The 20,868-nt window shown below is 41.7% G+C and overlaps 1 protein-coding gene across 2 annotated transcripts in view; it reads left to right on the forward strand.

Moving 5' to 3' along the window:
• Nucleotides 1-11,303: 11,303 nt before the first annotated feature.
• Sec22a (SEC22 homolog A, vesicle trafficking protein) overlaps nucleotides 11,304-20,868 on the forward strand; it is a 46,174-nt gene continuing 36,609 nt past the window's right edge. The window contains exons 1-3 of one of the 2 annotated variants that reach the window (XM_052158753.1): nucleotides 11,318-11,350; nucleotides 11,814-11,865; nucleotides 13,463-13,661. In XM_052158753.1, coding sequence (XP_052014713.1) covers nucleotides 13,480-13,661 — 182 coding nt within the window. In that variant the 5' untranslated portion in view covers nucleotides 11,318-11,350; nucleotides 11,814-11,865; nucleotides 13,463-13,479. Of the gene's footprint in view, nucleotides 11,351-11,813; nucleotides 11,866-13,462; nucleotides 13,662-20,868 lie in introns of both variants that reach the window. The other variant, XM_052158755.1, reaches the window with a different exon arrangement.

Here is a 20,868-nt window from a genome sequence, read left to right on the forward strand (position 1 = left end):
TAATTGAAAAATAAGATGGAGTGATGGACTTTAGATGCACATCTACTGCTGGGTCATTTTGTGGCTCTAACTAAGCACACAGGCTCGTGCTCTGATTCCTCACCTGGAAAATTATGACAATAAGGCATCTGGGAAGTATGTCCTGGGCATCTATTTTTAAAACAGAAGAGAACATTGACATGTCTTCAGGACTTTTGAATCTAAATGGGTAAATATTCAAAATGACAGTCAAGGAAGTTAGAATAGATCTATTTAATCCTTTGTTAACAGAACTTGTAATATTTGAAGACACACACACACACACACACACACACACACGGGGGAGGGGAGGAGGGAGAGAAAGAGAGAGAGAAGAGAGAGAGAGAGAGAGAGAGAGAGAGAGAGAGAGAGAGAGAGAGAGATGATATCTTGGTACATTACTCATGCATGTCTGGCCATGTATGTCTGGCCAGTCAGGCATGCCTTGAACTCATGATCCTCCTGCCAAGTAGCTAGAATTGCAAATCTGTGCCACCAGCCTTGGCCTAAAGAAGCCATTTTAAACCCAGGGCTTCTTTAGATTTCTTTAGTATTTGTGGTCATTAGTATTAACAGTTAATTTACAGAAGTTAGAATCACTGAGAAGAGGGGCATCTTGGCCTGACCTTGGTGGGATTGTCTTAATTTTGTTAATGGAGGTAGGGAGAGACACCCATGGAAGGTGGCCCCCTTTCAAGAACTAGGTTTGAATGAAAAGGCAGGAGGGAGCCCCTAGTTGCTTTTGTCAGAACATTTTAGAAACAGGAGAAGAAATAGACAGGCCTCTTCCAGGGTTGAGGCAAAGGGTCAGGGCAATAGGTAAGTTATAAAGTGGGAAATGTATTTGTTCAATAGATATTCTTTCAGATTACCAACCTTATTAATCACACAAAAACTGCATTGGAACTTTGGGGTATGCTGTGGATCGAACCCAGGGCCTAATGCTTGTTAGGCATGTGCTCTAATTGGTTAGGTGAGGAGATAATGCTGTGACCCTTCAATTCAGTTCCTCATGTTGTGGTGACCCTTGACCATAAAATTATTTTCATTGCTACTTCATAACTGTAAGTTTGCTACTGTTTTGAGTTGTTATGTGAATATTTGTGTTCTGATGACCTTAGGTGAAAAGATGTTCTATTAAAACAAGCATATAAAAGGACATATGATGAAGGATTCTTCATTAACAACATATATGTATCATGTTGTGTAGTTGAGCTCTATTTGTTGGGACTCCATAGAGAAAAACATATGAAGAAACTTGTGGTGACCTGTCTCGGCTTCTTGCTGCTTTCATGGACTTGGACTCATTGACAGAGAGATGTCAGGTGAGACAAATATACATGTTGAAGCAAGACATATGTTGAGGCAAGACCCATGGAGGACATGCGATGATTAGAGGGAGAATAAATAGAATTCAATGGACAGTGGTGGTGGCTTGAGCTTGGCTTGTTTATAGAGTTAGCTATACAACCCTTGTTGGTCTTGTGTCTTTGCTGATCTTCGCTTTGTTGAGAGAGGTATAGCCAAGAACTTTTCCTGGTATTCCTGTTGGTCTCTCTTGTTGACTCCTGTTGAGGCTAAGACCTGGCTGTCTCTATTAAGTCCTGTCATTGTTATTGATTTATGTTTATTATCTTTTTTGGGGGGGGTGTTTGGTTTTTTGGATTTGGTTTCTCTGTGTAACCCTGGCTGTCCTGGAACTCACTCTGTAGACCAGGCTGGCCTCGAACTCAGAGATCTGCCTGCCTCTGCCTCCCAGAGTGCTGGGACTACAGGCGTGTGCCACCACCACCCGGCTGATTTATGTTTATTATCTTGACTCTATCGAACTGGACTGTTGATATATCCATGAAATGTTGATGAGTAGATCGAGCTGCTGCTGCTGACTCCTGTGAACTGAACTGTTGACTTCCTGACAACACAGATAGAATTTGTTCCAAAGAACAATAAGTCCACTTCCCCTGTATCCTTTCTTTTCCACTAATTCTGGTGGGTGATGGGCTAGAAGGAATGTTAAAGTGTTTATAAACCATCATTTAAAAACAGGCTCTAAAAAAATTAAGTAATATCTGTGAAAGTGTTGTTGGACCCCTTGAAGGCATCATGGGTCACAGACTGAAAATGACAGCCTTAGACCAAACTGTGGCGAGGGATGTGTCCTATGTGAATCCGCTGAGAAAAGTGCACTTGTGCTGTCTAGAATGGCTGGACAAAGAACCTAAACAAATACTAACAGGAAGGATTCAATAACTTATGGATCATCTGTGTTGCCATCTGCCACTGTTAAGAAGGATAAAATAAACCCCATGCTGACAGATGGGGTAGGAAGGACTGCGCACAAAATATTGTTAAGCCATTAAAAGAAGTTGCAGGATAATAGGTGGAATTTGATCTCATTTTTCAAAAATGCTGCGTATGGAGAAATACCCACTAAACCAGTAAAAGGAAAATTGCAAAAGCTGAGGGACGACTTTTTCTGTTTTGATTTTATATGCTTCTACATTATAATTTTATAGCAATTCTAAATGACTCCTGTTGTTAACACGGCATGTAATTTTATAGACAGGCTTTCACAACTCTGGTTTCTCAGCCCGCCCCCCATACTATGTTAGCCCAACTTTTTTCCGCTGTCCTTGTTTGGGAGTTTTTTGGGTTTTTTGTTTGTTTTGTTTGTTTGTTTTACCTTTGTATGTGCCTGCACGCTCGGAGGTGGATGAGGGTGTGCGGAAGCCAGAGGTCTCCGTTGTTCTCCACATTACTTTTTGACACAGGGTTTCTCACTGAACCTTGATCTTGTCCGCTCAGCTAGCCTTCTGTGTCAGTAGACACCCACGATCCACTGTCTCTGCCCTACAAACATTGGGGTTTCGGGGTACTCTGTGTCACACTGGGCTTTTGTGTAGGTATTAGAGTTGAAAACACAGGTCCTCATTCTTGTGTGACAGGCAGCTTCCTCATTTACTGAGCCATCTCCCATTGGAAGGCATTTTTTTTTTTATAAAGAAACATTTCCTGCTAATAATAAAAGGAGATTTGTTGTAAAAAATTTGCAAAATATGGGGAAATCAATGAAAATTAAACCATGAATCATTCTCTCGAAGTAAACTGGTACAAACCTTGCCATACCTTCCCCAGTCCTTTAAAACCTAGAATGTCGGGAAAGGCCCACAGAGTGCTTTAGAGCAGTGCTTCTCAGCCTTCCTAATGCCTTAACCCTTTAATTCAGTTCCTCATGTTGTGTCCTCTGACCCCCAACCATAAAATTGTTTCCATTCATAACAATAATTTTGCTATTATTATAAACAACAATGTAGGGCTGAAGAGATGGCTCAGCAGTTAAGAGCACTGACTGCTCTTCCAGAGGTCTTGAGTTCAAATCCCAGCAACCACAAGATGGCTCACAACCATCTGTAATGAGATCTGACGCACTCTTCTGGTGTGTCTGAAGACAACTACAGTATGCTTATATAAAATAAATAAATAAATCTTTAAAAAATAATGTAAATATCTGATAGGAAGGATATCTGATATACGTATAACCTCTGTGAAAGGGTCTTTCCACCCCAAAGGGGTCAAGACCTATGTATTGAGAATTACTGCTTTAAGGGTGATTTATTAATTGCTTCCCAATTCTGGCTTTTGGAAGCCCTGCTCTGTCCATCATAGGCTTGGTGGGAATAGGTTCTTAATCTTTCTGCCAATCAGTTTCTTTTATGTTAATCTTGTTACCTTTAGAACTTCCTTCCGTGAGAAAAGCTTTTAATTCTACCAAATGTTGTTAATCCCTACAATGGCCTCTATTTTCTGAATCTCTCTTCCCCCTTCTCAAGGATTAGACAATCACATCAGATGCAGCTCCACCAACGAGATGAGATGTAGTCACTATTTCTGCTGAAGATGAAACACAGGGGCCATCTTGGCTGTGTGCTAGCTCAGTGTGGGTTTGGTTCACCTTTCTGCAAAAAGAAATTACCTTGATGACTTACTTCTCCTTTGTTTATGTGTTTGTTTTGTGCAAAGACTAAGATTATTCTTTTCTTTCACATCTCTGCCCTATTTTAATACCTCAAGAAGTCTGACAAATAATAGCCCATTGCCCAATTCGAGTGCAGGGTCCCCAGTGGAGGAGTTAGAGAAAGGACTATAGGAGGAGAAGGGGTTTACAACTCCATAGAAAGAACAACAATATCGACCAACCAGACCCCCAGAGCTCCCAGGGACTAAGCCATCAACCAAAGGGTACACATGGCTCCAGCTGCAGATGTAGCAGATGACGGCCTTGTCAGGTATCAATGGGAAGAGAGGCCCTTGGTTCTATGAAGGCTCGATAGATGCCCCAGAGTAGGGGAATTGAGGGTGTGGAGGTGGGAGTGGGGTGGGTGGAGGAACACCCTCATAGAAGCAGGGGGAGGGAGGATGGGATAGGGGTTTTCTGGGAGGAGAAGAAACAGAGATAGCATTTGAAGGGGCATAGCATTTGAAATATAAATAAAGAATATATCTAATTTAAAAAAGAAGAAAAAATAATACTGAGATTGATCCCAGGGTGGTGCTCTTTGAACTGTAAACTGTGCAGGTGGTATGAATAGGAATGCCCCCCTCCTACATGCATAAACTCATGTGTTTGAATGCTTGACCCATAGGGAGTGGCTCTTTTAGGAGGTGTGGCCTTCATTGAGTAGGTATAGCTTTGTTGCAGGAAGTGTATCACCATGGGGCTGGGCTTCGAGGTCTAATATACTCAAACTACACCAAATGAAGCTCAAATCAGTCTCCTGCTGCTGCCTGCAGATCAAGATGTAGAACTCTAAGCTTCATCTCCAGTTCTGTGTCTACCTGCACGCCACCATGACAATAATGAACTAAACCTCTGAAATTGTAAGCCAGCCCCAATTAAATGTTTTCCTTCATTAGAGTTGCTGTGGTCACAGGGTCTCTTCAAAGCAATAGGAACACTAAGACAGGTAGGTTTCCCTTTGGGGACTGGGCAGTAATCAGTACGGTGTACGTTAGCACTTTAAGATTGTCTTCCCCCTAATGACTTTACCACCAATAGTTAACTTCTATCTAAAGCAGTGTTTTCATTTGGTGATTTTTCTCATTCTGGATTCCCTTCTATTGTATACACCATGTTGGATTAAGTAAAGTTCTCTCTCCTCACTTGGGAAGACTGGTTTATTCTGAAACACAACTCCCACTGGAAGGGAAAAATATTTAATTTCTACTTAATTCTCGTTCAATATTTGTTGGCCACTTAAAGAGCCTTTGTAAATGCTCTTTTCAGGTCCCTGTCTATTTGCAGTGAGAATGGTCCATATTCTTTTATTGACATGTTGGCGTTCCTTGTCATAATTCATATCTATCCCCTTAGTTTGTTACTTAAATGTTAATTGAACTGTTTTTTTTTGTAAACCTGCTTTGTTCTTTTATTTCCTCTGAGGTATTACCTTTTTTCCCAGTGACTTTCATTTCATTCATGCTTGGAAAATCTTCTATCCAAAGCCAGTCCTTCTTTATTTTCTATAATTGTTTCCTGGTTGAATTTTTTCTATAGTTATAGAACATGCTACTTTGTAAATTTATTTTACTTTATGTGCATCAGTGTTTGCCTACATTCATATATATATATATAATATTCATGTGTACCTATTTGATTCCCTGGAACTAGGCTTATAGGTGGCTGTGTGCCACCATGCAGTGCTGGGATTTGAACCCAGGTCCTTTGGTATTGCAGTCACAGAAATGAAACATAACAAATGGCAGAGGCATATATCTTGCTCCCCCCCCCCAACATTAACTCATTTATTTGGCATGTGCATAGATATGTTTGCATGTATGGAATCAGAGGACAGCTTGAGGAAGTTGATCTTCCCTTTTATCAGGGTGGGACAAGGGTCCTTCTGTGTTGAGCCATCTTACCAACCCTCATCCTTTTTTTTTTTTTTTTTTTTTTTTGGTTTTTTGATTTGGTTTTTTTGAGACAGGGTTTCTCCGTGTAGCTCTGGCTGTCCTGAAACTCACTCTGTAGACCAGGCTGGCCTCGAACTCAGAAATCTGCCTGCCTCTGCCTCCCAGAGTGCGCGTACAGACGCATGCGTACGCGCGTGCCACCACCGCCCAGCCCTCATCCTTTTTAAAAAGGACATTTATCCTATTCAAAGGGCCTGTCCTCAAGACCTAATCTAGCCTCCATTACCTCCCAACTCCATTTACTATTTCCTCCATAATCTCCAACTATCTTCACAGTGGGATTAGAAGTTCAGGATGTAAATCTCGAGGGCACAGACATTCAGCCCATATTATTCTTTGGTTTGTACCACCCATGCTTGCTGCAGTCCATCAAGCTTCCTTCCCTTCTTGAAGTTTTCTCTCAGGAAGAGAGGATTACCTCATTCCCGGAGACAGGATTTTCGGCACCTCCACGGGTTGACTGTGCTATGTAGTTATAGCATCTACTCTGTTCAGTGGTTCATAAACACTGCAACTGTTAAGTAAACGTTCACACTGTCTAAGATCTGAGCTGTGAAATGTCCTTTAAGTGGCTTTTGTACATGTCTGATATGCCCTGTCATTTGTTGACATTTCCACACAATGACCCAGACACACACGTTCCTTTCTCTGCCCTGGTCCTGAAACTATGGCACTACCACTAATTTCTGGTTTCTTTACTCAGTGACATTGTAAAACTTATTTTTAAAATTCCTTTTCCTAACACAAGAAACATGGCTCCTATTTTCTGAGCATATATACTCATTTGCTCAGTCTTAAGAAATAAAAAAAAATTTTCAGAATTGCTAATTAGATTTCAGTATTAATAAGTCTTTTTTTTTTCCTTTTGAGGTAAAACAAAAAACATGAACTGTAAGGAAAATCTCTGCATTAGGGGCTGGTGAGATGGCTCAGTGGGAAAAAGGTGCTTGATGCCAAGACTAATAACTGAGGTCAGTCCCAAGGGCACACACAGTGGAAGGAGAAAGCCAACTCCTCTAAGTTTTCCACTGTCACACACACACACACACACACACACACACACACCCCAACTAAAATGCTTATACTAGTGTTATCCAAAACCCGTCAAAGAATGCCTTTCACACATGTTTCCTGTAATTATTTTTGTAGTCCAGAATGTGCTTTCCCTTGGTGAAGATTCTATGTGCACTTGAAGAGAATGTGGGCTGCACTGCTGTCTAGTAAAGTACTCTGGAGGGCCGCCATGGTAGACTGCTCATCTTCTATGTCCTTACCTACTTTCATTGACTGCCTCCATCACTAGAGAAGGAAGTATGCTGAGACCTCCATTGATAATCATGGCTGCATCTATTTCTCCTTTCTGTTTACCAGTGTCTGCTCCATGCTCGTTTCTTTCTGATGTCATTACAAAACATCACTCTTCAACCTTGAGAGCACTCCTAACTCTCATGTTTACTTTGATATGAATATGGCTATTTTCATTTTAATTAGTTATTAGGTTTTCCTTTTTTAAAGAAAATTATCATTGTTAACATAGCTGTGCATTCATTGTTAAAACAGACAACTTGTAGAGAGTGTAGGTTGGGTTATGCCTTAAAAAAAATCCAATATAATAATATTCATCTTTTTCTTGAAGTGTTGAGTACACCTACATTTTATTTAAACTGTCCCTGTGGCTGAGATTGAGTCTAACACATTGATATCCATGCAAACTGGGTTTTGCTCCAGTTTTGCTTATTTCATTTTTGGTAGGAAGGGGGCAGAATTGTATCATGTGACTTAGGGTCTAGAACTCATGGTGGAGCCCAAAGCTGACCTTGAATTTATGACAGCCTTCCTGGTCAGCCTCTCTGGGATTGCAAGCACAGACCACCATGACCAACATTCTTCTCTTCTTTTGAGTTATTTGTGGTGCTTCATTTAAAACAAAGATTTATTTTATTTCATGCATATGAGTGTTTTGTCAGTGTGCATGTTTGTGCACTGCGTTCATGTACTTTCCAAGGAGGCCAGAAAAGGGTGTCAGAGCCTCCAGAACTGGAGTTACAGGGGTTTGCTCACGGCCCCGTGGTTGTTGGGAACTGAACTTGGGTCCTATTCAAGAGCAATAAGTGCTCTTAACCTCTAAGCCATCTCTCTAGGCCCTGGAATTGCAATTTTAGCAACTAATAAACTTTTGGGGGGGTCTCTATTTCCTTGTCCTATATTCAAACAATATTATTTCACTTTATGTGTGAAATAGAACTTTATAACATAAATAAGAACTTTATAACAATCCGATAGCTATACTTGTGGACCCTGTGGCCATGGCTTCAACCAACACATTTGAGATATTTATGGGGAAATTTCATCCTACTGAGCATGTGTAGATTTATTTCTACAAACAATAAGTTGTAGTAGTTACGTGACCTTTCTGTATAAGTTATCATAAGTAAACCAGAGGTGATTAAAGTGTAAAGAGGATGTGAAGAGGAGCTTTTCAATATTGTTCATGGTAATTAAATGTTATCTCCAAAGTGTTGCTTGTCTAAGAGTCTCTCTACTGAATGTTCTATGTTTCTAATAAGGGTTTTTTTCCCCCTGGCCTAATTACTTAGAACTGAATGTTTCCAAACTCCTTTGAAACTCTAGTAGCTGTTTCCATTTAAATTTCCCAGTAGCTGCTATTTGCCAAGGACCTTCATGTGTATGCCTGGAGCTCTTCCTCCGGTACTCTGCTCTTGGATTAAAGCCCTTGCTTGTCTCCTCCTTACCGTGGGGCTGTATTGAGGGAAATAGTAAATAATAAACCCCAGACCACACTCTTGCACTCCAGCCACCACTGTCAACTTCCTTGAGCTAGCCCCTCCCACTTCCACCCCAACCCCAGCAGCAATTACCGGGTAGAAGCATGACTTTTAATGCTTAGTTAGCTAATTAGATTTATGTATAATTAAAATCACAATTACAAGATGTCAGTACAGCAATTTAAGAGCCAATTGATAATGATAAAAACTTTATCCCAATATTTCTAACCTTATAAGAACTTAGCTATTTGTGGCTAGTAAATATCAGACAGGTCCACATCGGAAGTCACCCTCCTCCTCTGACCTCTGTCTGTCTCCCCATTTCCTAGCTCCGCCTCCCCTTTCCAGTCCAATCACAGGCCTTCCACTGCCCCAATGTGATTGGACAGGAAATATCCTGCAACAGGGCTGTACCTCTGCTTGGCTTCCTTTAGCCTGTGCTTCCACTATTATTCCCAGAAAGCAATCTTGGAAAATCAGGGGGTTCACCCTGTTGGCTTCTTCTTTCTATTAGCATAAAGTGACTGCCAGGATTGGAAAATGCCTGCAGGCCCTTGTTTCTCAGACTTGGTTTTGTTTCCTTTTGATCATGCTAGGAAGCAACATGCTGCCTTCAATACCTAGGTAGTGGTTTTTGAATATCATGTAAGTGGACCCATGTGACATGTGTTTTTATGTCTGGCTTATTTTAGTCTTGTGGTGATTTGTATATAGTCGTTCATTGTCTTCTTTTTCCTTAGACTGTGTGACTAGTCCACCACCTATTCATTCTGTAGACATTTTTAATATATATGAATACATTTCTGCTGAAACTTTTATCTCAGAATGGAATGCTCTGTTAAGTTATACTAAGAACTGCCAAATACATAATTAGTTCAGAGCTCCCCTCTGAGCCCTAGGCATACTTACCCCAGTCTGCTTCTTGACATCCCCATTTATGGGTCTTCAAATTTAACATAGCTCCACATGCTTGCTACACTTTGTGAATCCTAAAGGCTTCTTAACCCATCTAGTTATCCAAGGAATCATGTTTAATAGTCTCCTTTTTTTGACCTGCTCTAGAAAATCATTCCATTAAGACCCATGAATTATGATTTATTCATATCTTGAAATTGTCCATCTCTTTCTGCCTCTACTACCATTACCTTTGCTTAAGCCACCATCATTTGTGGCCTTGAGCAATACAACTGCTTCCAAACTGGCCCATCAGTAACCCTTCTTGCCCCCTATCCATCCATCTCCATAAACAGCAGAATGAGTTTTAAAATATGTAAATCAAATCTACTTAAGAGTCTTTATTAGCTCAGCATTGATCTTAGGGCGCGCTGCTGATTATAGTCTGAACTCTACAAAGTAGCCAAAGAGAGTCAGCCTTTGCCTCATCCCAACCTAAACTTCTTGCCCCTATATACTCTGTTTTAGGATTTCTGTTGATGAGATTAAACATGGGGACCAAAGGCAACTTGGAGTGGAAAGGATTTATTTCCTCTATCAAATGAAGTGAGGACAGGAGCTCACAGCAGGAATCTAGAGGCAGGAAATGATGCAGAAGTCATGGAGGAGTGCTGCTTACTAGCTTGCTCCCCAGGGCTTGCTCAGCCTGCTTTCTGGTACAATCCAGGACCGGCTGTACTGGGATGAAGACCGCCCACATTGGGCGGGGGGCCCTTCTGTATCAATCAAGGCAATATCAGACTTGCCCACTAGGCTAATTTTACCGAGGCTGTTTCTCAAGATTCCTTCTTCTAGCTTTGTTAAGATTTCTGTCGTGTTGACAGAAACCAACCAGCACACCTTCGTAGTACAATTTAAATGCTCACAAATCATGTTTCCAGGGCCTAGAACATTCTTAAAGGTCCCTTAATATGCCTTGACCTTAAAAGGTACTTAATCATGGAGCTCTTCCCCGACAGTCCACAACTAATTCATCAATGTACCTCTTAGTTTTTCTTCACAGTACCAATTACAATGTATATTTCTGTAACAATTTTGCTCTAATGCCTTACACTCCTATTACATCTTAAACGGAGTGCTGTGCACATTCTTGTAAAACATGCTTAATATTCTGCCTACCATTTAATTGACATTCAGCATACGCTTGTTTAATAATACATAACCTCTTGAAGGCTGGGAGGAGCGAGCATCTGGCGTTTCTCTCTGCTTTGGTAAGTTTCTTTGTGTAGTGCCTGATGGAAGAAGATCCTTTTCCTATTCACTAGAGAGAGATTTTCCTCTGTCCCGAGTGGCACACTAGAGACAAACTGCTTCCAGACACAAAGCAGCAGGTGAAGATTAGCCTTATTTCCTAAGGACGGCATAATTCTGTTCTTAGGAGAGAAGGCAATCTCCTGGCGCAGGTGCAGGAAACCTGTCAATCTCCGCTGGAGGAGGCGGGGATAGGGCGGGCCTCAGAAAGAGGCGGGCCTTTGGATGCTTCCCACGGCGCCCGATAGGTCCATGCGAGCTCCACCAGCGCCAGCCACGTTGGACGCGGGCATCCCCGCTCGAAGGCCACTCCCGGCCCCACAATGCACTGCGTGGCGCGTCACTCCGAGCGGCGGGTCCCGGAGCGACAGGTACGGCCCGGCCCCTCTTTTTAGCTTCCTCCGGGTCTCCGGGAGCTCTGGCCGACTGCTTGCGCCGCTCCCGGAGTTCCACTTCGGCTTGACCGGTAGAGTCTGAGCCGGAGCTTGGTGGCAGTGGCCTCAGAGCTTAGGAGAGCGGGCGTGCGGAGTCTGGGTCCCTGCGACCTAGGGCTGCGAGCCTCGCGGGCGGCGGTTGCTGTTTGGCAGGCCTGTCCTAGGATGGGCGGCCGGAGTAGGGGCGGCTGACTGGGAGGGACGGTCGCCCCGGGCTGCCAGCGAGCAGTAGTGTTGAGTTCCTGGCTCCCGATGTCAGAAGCACACGGACTCACTCGGGCTGGGAGTGAGAGCCCCAAGAGCCCCAAGCTCCGAGAGAGCTTGAGGTGGCATTCCTACTTTCTTTTGGGCGGGGTAGCTTGTACCCTGTGGTTTTGTGAAGTCTGGATGTGCTTTGCAGTTGGAGATCGCCCACGTTGGCTCTGGGAAATCCCGTGAGGCCCTGTTTAAAGGTACTTTGCGACTCTCTGTGGCAGAAAAGAGACCTGAGAAATTAGCTCCACAAGTGGGTATCTCCTGCTGCTTAGCTTCCGGAATCACCATCACCTGGAGCCGGTGGAACTCTTCCGAACCCGCCCCTCCTGTGCCCCTCCAGGGCAGAGCCTGGGTGTCCTGCCAGGCTATGCGTGATAGAATCCCAGCTGATGGGCAGAACAACCTTTTTTTTTTTTTTTTGATCTGGTTTTTTCGAGACAGGGTTTCTCTGTATAGCTCTGGCTGTCCTGGAACTCACTCTGTAGACCAGGCTGGCCTCGAACTCAGAAATCCGCCTGTCTTTGCCTCCTAGAGTGCTGGGATTACAGGCGTGTGCCACCACCGCCCGGCTGTCAGAACAACCATTTTATAAAAACGGAATCACATTCTATGTTACTGATACTCATTTGCCAGCACTGTTAGAAGTTAGGTGGTATCTTAAACAATACTTAGAACTTCTGGTGTGTAAAGGAAGACTGAGAATTGAACCTGACACCCAGGACCAAAAATTACTGAGGCATCGGGCGTTTTCCACTTAAGATGATCACATCAGTTTAGTACTTTATTTTTAGAGACTGCTTAAAGTTTTAGTATGCTTTAGTTAGGTGTATGAAAAGAAACTTTAGCAAAGAGATACTTGTGACCTTCCTCTCCTTGTGGTGAAGAAGCTTGGATATGTTTAGAGGCAATGTTTCATAGAGTTATTAGAGTTAGTAACAACTTATTACTAGTCTAGGGATTGAACCAATGATTTAAACTTTTGGGATTTGTGCTTTCTCCAAAGCAAAATGAAACTAATACCTAACCTTATAGGTTCCTGGAAGGCTCAAATAAGGTGTATAAAGTGCTTGGTCTACAGAGGGTAGGTAGCCTGTCAGTAGCGAGCATAACAAAATTATTAAACTAGAACTTCTAGTAGATTACAGACAAGTGCTTTTGGTGAGCATAAAGGTAGAGACTATTAGCATCTTAAAAAGGACCTTGTAAAATAGGAACTTCTGGTAGCTATGTAGAGATGAGGAAGTTGAGGCTTTGAAGAGCAAAGCTCAGGGTATCTGCTAGACCATGGATTTAAATCTGGGCAGTCTGGGAGTTTGACTTTTTAAAATTTATGTATTATTTTTTTAATTTTATACTTAATTGTGCAGATGGCTTGCCCTGAAAGCATTAAACCCATTCAGCCATTTCCCCAGCTTGTAAATGCCATTTTAGAAAACTTGTTTGGTAGTGGGAGAGATGGCTCAGTGGTTAAGAGCACTTGTTACTCTTGCCGAAGAGTCTAGTGCCCACATAACTGCTCACAACTCTCTGTAACTCCGGTTCCAACATATCACATGTCCTCTCTGTTCTTCAAGGGCATCAGGCATGCACATGGTTTACATACATACACGTGTGCAAACATTCATATATATAAAAGAACATACATAGTTTTAAAAACTTGTTAAGTGGAAGGTTCTTGGAATATATTGTGTCATTATCTTAATACTCAATTATTACTAATTTTGAAAGTTATGTAAATATTTAACAGTTTTGGTTATTTAATTATTGTTATTTAATTCAGATTTCTCATTTTAGGTCTTCTGTGGGTTGAAATGTCTATGATTTTATCTGCCTCAGTCATTCGTGTCAGGGATGGACTACCGCTGTCTGCAACTACTGATTATGAGCAGAGCACAGGAATGCAGGAGTGCAGAAAGTACTTTAAAATGCTTTCGAGGAAACTTGCTCAGCTTCCTGATAGATGTACACTGAAAACTGGACACTATAACATTAAGTAAGACCTCAGTTTGTTTCACTAGAGTCACTTGCCTAGAGGTTGTCATTTTAATGAAATGTAAGTGGTTGCAATAGAACTTGATATTTGAGTGACTTCAAAAAACTAGTTGGAAGTCAACAGTCATGTTCTGAACTTACATTAAATAGCAGTCATGATGTTATTAACCTTTTTTTTTTTTTCAGATTCTCTGAATTTGATTCTGGCTTTAGAAGATTTTTTTATATTAGTTTTGCAGATAGTGCTTCCTATAAATTGCTTGATAAATATTTATTAGAGTTCTTACATGCTCAAGATTGGAGCAGGCAAATCGTAATGGAAAATGCTAAGAAGTAAAGTTTAACCTACTGGGAGGGGAAATTCTCTGTCTATCCTTTAAGACTGGGCAATAGGAGAGAGTGTGACTTTACTCTGCTGAGTCCTTCAGGAAGAATGATATTTGAACAGAAACTTTAAATATGAAAGAGAAGGCAGTTGTATGAAGGACCCTGTGGATGGGGAGTAAGGCTGGAGCAGCAGCTGGTGGAGAAGCACTTGGGTCCATCTTAAAGGGTGGGAGGAAAGCCAGTGGTGCCGAAGCGCTGTGGGGTCAGTCGGGTAGCAGAACTTGAGGTCAGAAAGGTAGGAGTGGGACAGGCTATTTGGGGTCCTCTACCCGGTGATGAGTGTGTTACTTTATTAATCCTATGCAGTAGGAAGCTGCTGGGGAGTTGTCTTAGTCAGGGTTTCTATTCCTGCACAAACATCATGACCAAGAAGCAAGTTGGGGAGGAAAGGGTTTATTGAGTTTACACTTCCACATTGCAGTTCATCATTAAAGGAAGTCAAGCATGTCAGGAAGCAGGAGCTGATGCAGAGGCCATGTAGGGATGTTTCTTACTGTCTTGCTTCCCCTGGCTTGCTCAGCCTGCTCTCTTATAGAACCGAAGAATACAGCCCAGAGATGGTACCACCCACAAGGGGCCCTCCCCCCTGATCACTAATCGAGAAAATGCCTCACAGTTGGATCTCATGGAGGCACTTCCCCAACTGAAACTCCTTTCTTTGTGATAACTCCAGCCTGTGTCAAGTTGACACTCAAAACCAGCCAGTACAGGAGTTTTAGACTGGAGAATTGTTTGGCCTGGTTTGGGCTCCGAGTAGATGGAAAAAGCCACTCTGAAGAGCAAACTTGAGAGTTGCAGTTCCGGGGCACTGTGGAGACTACAGCCGCAGCTTGAGTGGGTGATGATGAGTAGTTGGAGGTGGCCTGCACTTCCGACCTAATCCTAAACGGCCCTGATAGGCTTTAGGATGTGAAGGAAAAAGAAAAGAATCATGTAGATTTTTTTGGCCTTAGAAACCGCATGCCTAGTGGGATTAAAATGAGCAAGACTAGAGAGGTTCCGTGTTAAGAGTTCTGTTTGGGCCTGTTAAATCCGAGATGCCCATTAGATGTCCAAGGAGCAGGAGCAGCTGAATGAGCCTGAATGAGCCTGAAGCTTAGCAAAGAAGACAGTCGTGGGGTTTAGATTGAGGAATCAGTTTATGCTTTGCTAAAATGCAAACTGTTAAAACTGTGGAAACAAATGAGACCACTTGGACAGCATCTATATGAAACAGAACAGTTAACCTGGGGGCCATGATGCCAGTTATGAACATAGAAGGAAGGCAGATAACAGCTGGGTCCTTGTGGGTTGTATCAGCAAGTAGCCTTATTATTAAGAGCAGACACTATATTTTGAAGAATTAAAAGTTGCCTAACTCAGGACAAGGCATCACATCTCAAAGTAAAAAAGGGAGGCAGAAGAAGCAGCGTGTGAGCACTGCATGGCATGTTATTACCTCATTTGACTTGGTGCTAGTTGGTGAAGATTTGCAGGCAGCTATGAGACAAGAGTGGTAACTAGTGTGGCTCCAGATCCTGCCCTGCCTGAAAGCTCAGATGGAGGGACATATTACGATACAGTAGGCTGCAGGTCATTGCCGCGGGTTTGAAGAAAGCTACGGATCTCTCTTTCAAAGCCCAGATTTTAGCCTGCTTGTTATTTCATTTTCCTGATAATCTCACTGTCTTCACAGGTTGCATGTAGAACTTGCTCAACTACTGTTTCACCACTTATTAAAATTCTTTAACTATTCAAATTCTCTAATTTACTCTCTGTAATTGGGTTGTAACTCATTGAGGAAATTGACCCACCACTGCCTAGTCTATTTTAAATATATATTTATTTTTAATTGAATATATGCATATGTGTATGGGGGAGTATGGGGGCTGTATACGTGTGGGTTTGTGCACATGTGAGCACAGGTCCCCGTGAAGTCCTTGGGAGTTGGTGTGCCAGGCAGTAAAGAGCCTCCTCAGCATTAGTACATGCTCCTAACTGTAGACCTGCCTCTCCAGCCCAGCCTAACCTATGTGAAGTCTTCATCTTTTTGTATACTGGTTTTCAAATCCGTATAGAAATTGAGTATCAAAGTAACAAGTTATAATTGTAGGCTAAATCACTTAGTACTTCATACTGAAGTCTAGTTGACCTGGCAGAGAAAGACTAGAGGCTGCAAGGGGGAAATGTAAGAATAGTAATGTTTAAAATGGACACAGCTCTTCTAATTTTCTGTGTATGGGGGAAATGATGGGTTTTCTCTGACTGCAATGGCACACGGGTGTTTTTGCTGGTAAAGCACATTCCTCAGTGTGTGGCTGGCATTCGTACAGTGCTTTGCGCATGTAAGAGCAGCAGCTAAGTGTGTGTGTGTGTGTGTGTGTGTGTGTGTGTGTGTGTGTGTGAGAGAGAGAGAGAGAGAGAGAGAGAGAGAGAGAGAGAGAGTATGTGAGAGAGAGAGAAAGAGAGAGATACTTGTTGATTTTCTGTTGCTGTGATAAACATCATGATCAGAAACAGCTTGGGCAGGAGCTCCAGCAGGAGCAGAGTTGGAGCTAGAAGGAGTGGTGGCACGTGCCTTTAATCTAGCACTTGGGAGGCAGAGGCAAGTTGACACACTAACTATGACAGATATTTTAAAAATTTACAGGGTTCCCAACCATAGAAATGAGTGTGTTTTCTTCAAAAGGATTTTTAGTATTGGAAAACTTTATTGACTGGTCTTGTTGTTTGTCAGAGTATGAAGGGTTGAGTGTGAGAATATTTAGTTGTGTGATTTTGCATTTCACAGTGATATTACATAATTTTAAAGGAACTAGAATTTCATAAATTAACAAATATACTTTCCTCATGCTGTAATAAATATCTAATGAATAACCTTATTACTTTGAAAATGGCTAAAGCAATCATGAAAATTAAATTGTGTCCTCTGAGTCTTTAAAACTCTGGTTGGCTTTGGAGTTAAAAAAATCAGATTGCATGTTTGAGATTTCTTTTAATTTTGAGACATTGATCTTGTGAAAAGACAAATGTCCTTTGGGGACCAGTCATACCCCACTGTGAATTTTAATGGAAAATGTGATTACTTAGTTCTTTCTCTGGAGTTCATTTGAAGTGAGCGAAGGCTGTGGTCTCCTAGGTTTTCTCTTGCTTGAGGATGCAGTTTCTTTGTGTTTGTCCCTAAACTACGCTCAGTGGACAATGCCGTTGAAGTCTCCTGTCTGTCTGTTTCAGTCAGAAGCAGGGCTTTTCTTTCATTCTTTGGTGATATTTTCCTGTTACAGGAGTTGTAGCTTGAACAATAGCATAATTATTCACCATCTACAATTAACAGATACTTTACCTCACATCTTTAAAGTTTGCAGTGGCTCTGAATGCCTGGTAAGTGGAGTGCTTCTCCATAGTGGGTAAAGGCAAGCTCACAACTCTTATTAGTTTAAACAAAAAAGCAAAATGAGAGCTTCGTGAGAGCTTGCTTGTCAGATGCTTGCTCAGCAGTCTGTCTTCTGTACATCTCTTGGCTTTTGTAGATTTTCTATTCTTCACAGATTGGGGGACATTTACCAGCAGCTGCAAGCCTTCATGGAGCTGCGCAACTGCCCTCCCTTGATGTCAAGAGCAGGACTTTGACAGGACTACTCATTGTGGTTAGGGAGGAGGGACACTCACAGTTGGCCTGGGCACACTCCAGTACATGTGGCATAACCACGGCTCTATATAATACGTAATAGGTTAGAGGCCTTTCCTTTAGGGAGAGAAGAGAAGAAAGGATGCTAGTAGATACCCATAACCAGAACTGACACTTTACCAGTGTGACACTTCCGATGGGAAGAAAATCCCAGTAAGTCATAAAGCTAATGAACAGTGGAGTGGAACCCCAGCCTTGCCTTTTGGCTTCATGCATTATGTCTGTTGAATAGACTCAGGAGCTGACCTGGAAGCACATCACTCTCTTACAGTTTCTGTGGGAAAATAATATTCACAGCTCTGATAATGTGATCGATTTTTGGCTCCTTAAAACTCTCAAAGACTCCTTTATCTTTCTAAGTTGATGTTGCCTGATATACTGCATGTGAATAAACATTTTTATATTTAATGAGACTAAAAGTAAAGGCTAAAATAGGTCTTTTATTTCATGGACTGCTTTAATTCATGATTTAGCACTCTCTCATTAGCGAGTAATTGAAAGTCGCTGTGTGAGAGAAGGGTAAGTGAAAAAGTACAGAAAGTCTGTTACAGTGCTGTGCACGGCCGACTCTCCGTGAGTTCTCTCCCTCTGTCCCCGTGAGGGTGGCTTGCGTTCTTTGTTTTGTATTAGATACATCTATAGGACAATAGTTCTACTAAACATACCAGCAGTAAGCAAAAGGTGTGCTTGCTTTTATATTGTCAAATTATTTTATTATTTAAAAAATTATATACTTTAGTAAAATATTTATGAATGTTTTTATTTCAAAAGTACTATTTTTTCTAATACTTGGCAAGTTTAACAGAGTTTATGCTACTAGAGAGATTTTCTGCATCCAGAAAAGCTATATAATGGGAGTTGTAGGTACAAAGGATAAGACTTTTTATATGTGATAGTATAATTGAATACTGAAAACAATATATGAAATATTAAAATCATGTCATTTAAAATTGTTTGCTATATATTTTGTCATTTTGCTTGGAATGCCGAGAGAGACAGAGAGAGAGTGGGGGGGGGTGTATTAAATAATTGTTTCAAATAAATCTTGGGTAATTGTATTTCCAGCTCTTGGAAGTCAAGGACCTTGTCTTTGACATCAAACCTTACCTAGTGACATACTTGATCACAGGTGTTCCTTGATCTGCAGAGAAGGAACATCATTGCTTGTACTGTGTATTTATATAATGCAAAAAGGCTGTCAATACTTAATTGGTTATATGTAAAGTTTGACACATTGTATCTAAAATTATATGTCAGGAAAAGTTTTATGTCCAAAATCATTCATTTAGAAGTCATTTATGGTGACATATGTGAGAATTAGCTTTTTAATAAAGTGATTAGAAAGAGCCCAGCCCTGGTCCAGAAGTTGTGTGTCTTTCAGTCTTACTATGGATACACTTGGTCCTCAAAGGACGAAGTTCCTAATGTCTGTACTGGAGAGAAGACCAAAGATATATTGAAGTTTGGCTAAGTTTCTTGGTCAGAAGAAAGATGAGGATAGAAATGCCAACTATTGGAACTAAAGCCCAGAAACAGGAATTAAAACATATAAAAAGGAAAATTGGAGGGAGCTGGAGAGATGGCTTAATGATTAAGATCGCCCACATGGTGGCCTATGCCCACCTGGAACTGACGCCCTCTCCTGACCTCTATGCTAACCACACACACACACATAATGCACAGAGATAGATGCAGACCACATACTCACACATGCTAAATCTTTATTTTTTTATTTAAATTGACAGGGTATGGTGGCATATATTTGTTATTTCGGGATCAGCAGGCTAAGGCCAGAAGGTTTGGAGTATGTGACCAACCTAGCTACAAAGAGTTCAAGGTTCTGTTTCAAAAAGGATGTGGTGGCATGTGCCTTTTAATCTCAGTGCAGGGTGGGATAGGGTCAATGGGAAGCAGTAGCAGGTGGATGATCTCTGAGTTTGAGGCTAGCTTGGACTACATAGTGAATTCCAGGATAGTCAGGGCTGAGAGGGGTAGAGGGAAGAAGGGGGGGGGGGGGAAGAGGGAGGGAGGGAGAGAAGGAGAGAGAAAAGGAAAATGTAAATTTAAAAAATTATACTCAGTAGGGGCTGGAGAGATGGCACTTGCTACACAATCATGAGGACCAGATTTTGGATCCTAGCACCTACATTATAAGCCCTGATTCCCCAAAATACCTGTAACTCCCAAATCTGAGGGAAATGACTCCCTTTTCTGGCCTCTTTGTGCATAGGCATGCACATCTGAACACATGTGTACATAGATTCATACAGACATATACACACACAAATCTTTAAAAAATTATACTCAGTGGACTGAGCGTATAGCTGAAACTCTAGGTTTGATCCTCAGTACTACATAAATCAGGTATTCAGGGAGGTGGAAGCCTGAAGAGCAGAAGTTCAAAGTCATTCTCAGCTGCATTAGAATTTAAGGATAACCTGAGATATTGGAGGACCTGTCTTTAAAAATTCAAAACAAAACAAAAAACAAAATCAAAAAACCAAAAACATTATGCTTAAGTTAGAGAAAAGAGAGTTTATTGATTGACAGTGTACACACATATGTAATAACAATGATGGAGGGAGCAGAATCATGACTTGTGTAGACTGCAGATGTGTGTAGTCATCTGTGGGTACTCACTGCAGTGCCACACCTTCCATGCTACCATTGATGGCCTCTGAGAACATCCTTGGTTTTGAATATGTGGAAGATAAATTGTCCTGAAATAGAACAGTGACTGGAAGAGTAGGTGTTTTCTGTGTTTTCGTCAGTGACTCACTGAGACTTTGCTTTGTGTAGATCCCGCTAGGCTGTTAACGAGTGAGTGATGCCTATGTGGCTCTCCTTTATCTGTTAATTTGTTGAGTACTTATGTACTAGACCCAATATTTCAGGAGCTAAGAATACAATGGTGAGCAATCCAGAGACCATCCCTGCTGTCCTAGAGTGAGAGAGACACTGCAGAATGCAAATCTATCAGTGTGCCCTTAGAGCTTGAGCTAGTTGATGGTTAATAACAGCTGCTATGCTATGACCATGAGGGCGGCTTCACTTTAGATCAGTAGTTCTCAACCTTCCCAGTGCTGTAACCCTTCCATGCAGTTCCCCATGTTGGGTCACCTCATGGGTGACACCTAATCATAACATTATTTGT

The sequence above is a fragment of the Apodemus sylvaticus genome, chromosome 15, assembly GCF_947179515.1.
Source record: "Apodemus sylvaticus chromosome 15, mApoSyl1.1, whole genome shotgun sequence".
Taxonomy (NCBI): Eukaryota; Metazoa; Chordata; class Mammalia; order Rodentia; family Muridae; genus Apodemus; species Apodemus sylvaticus.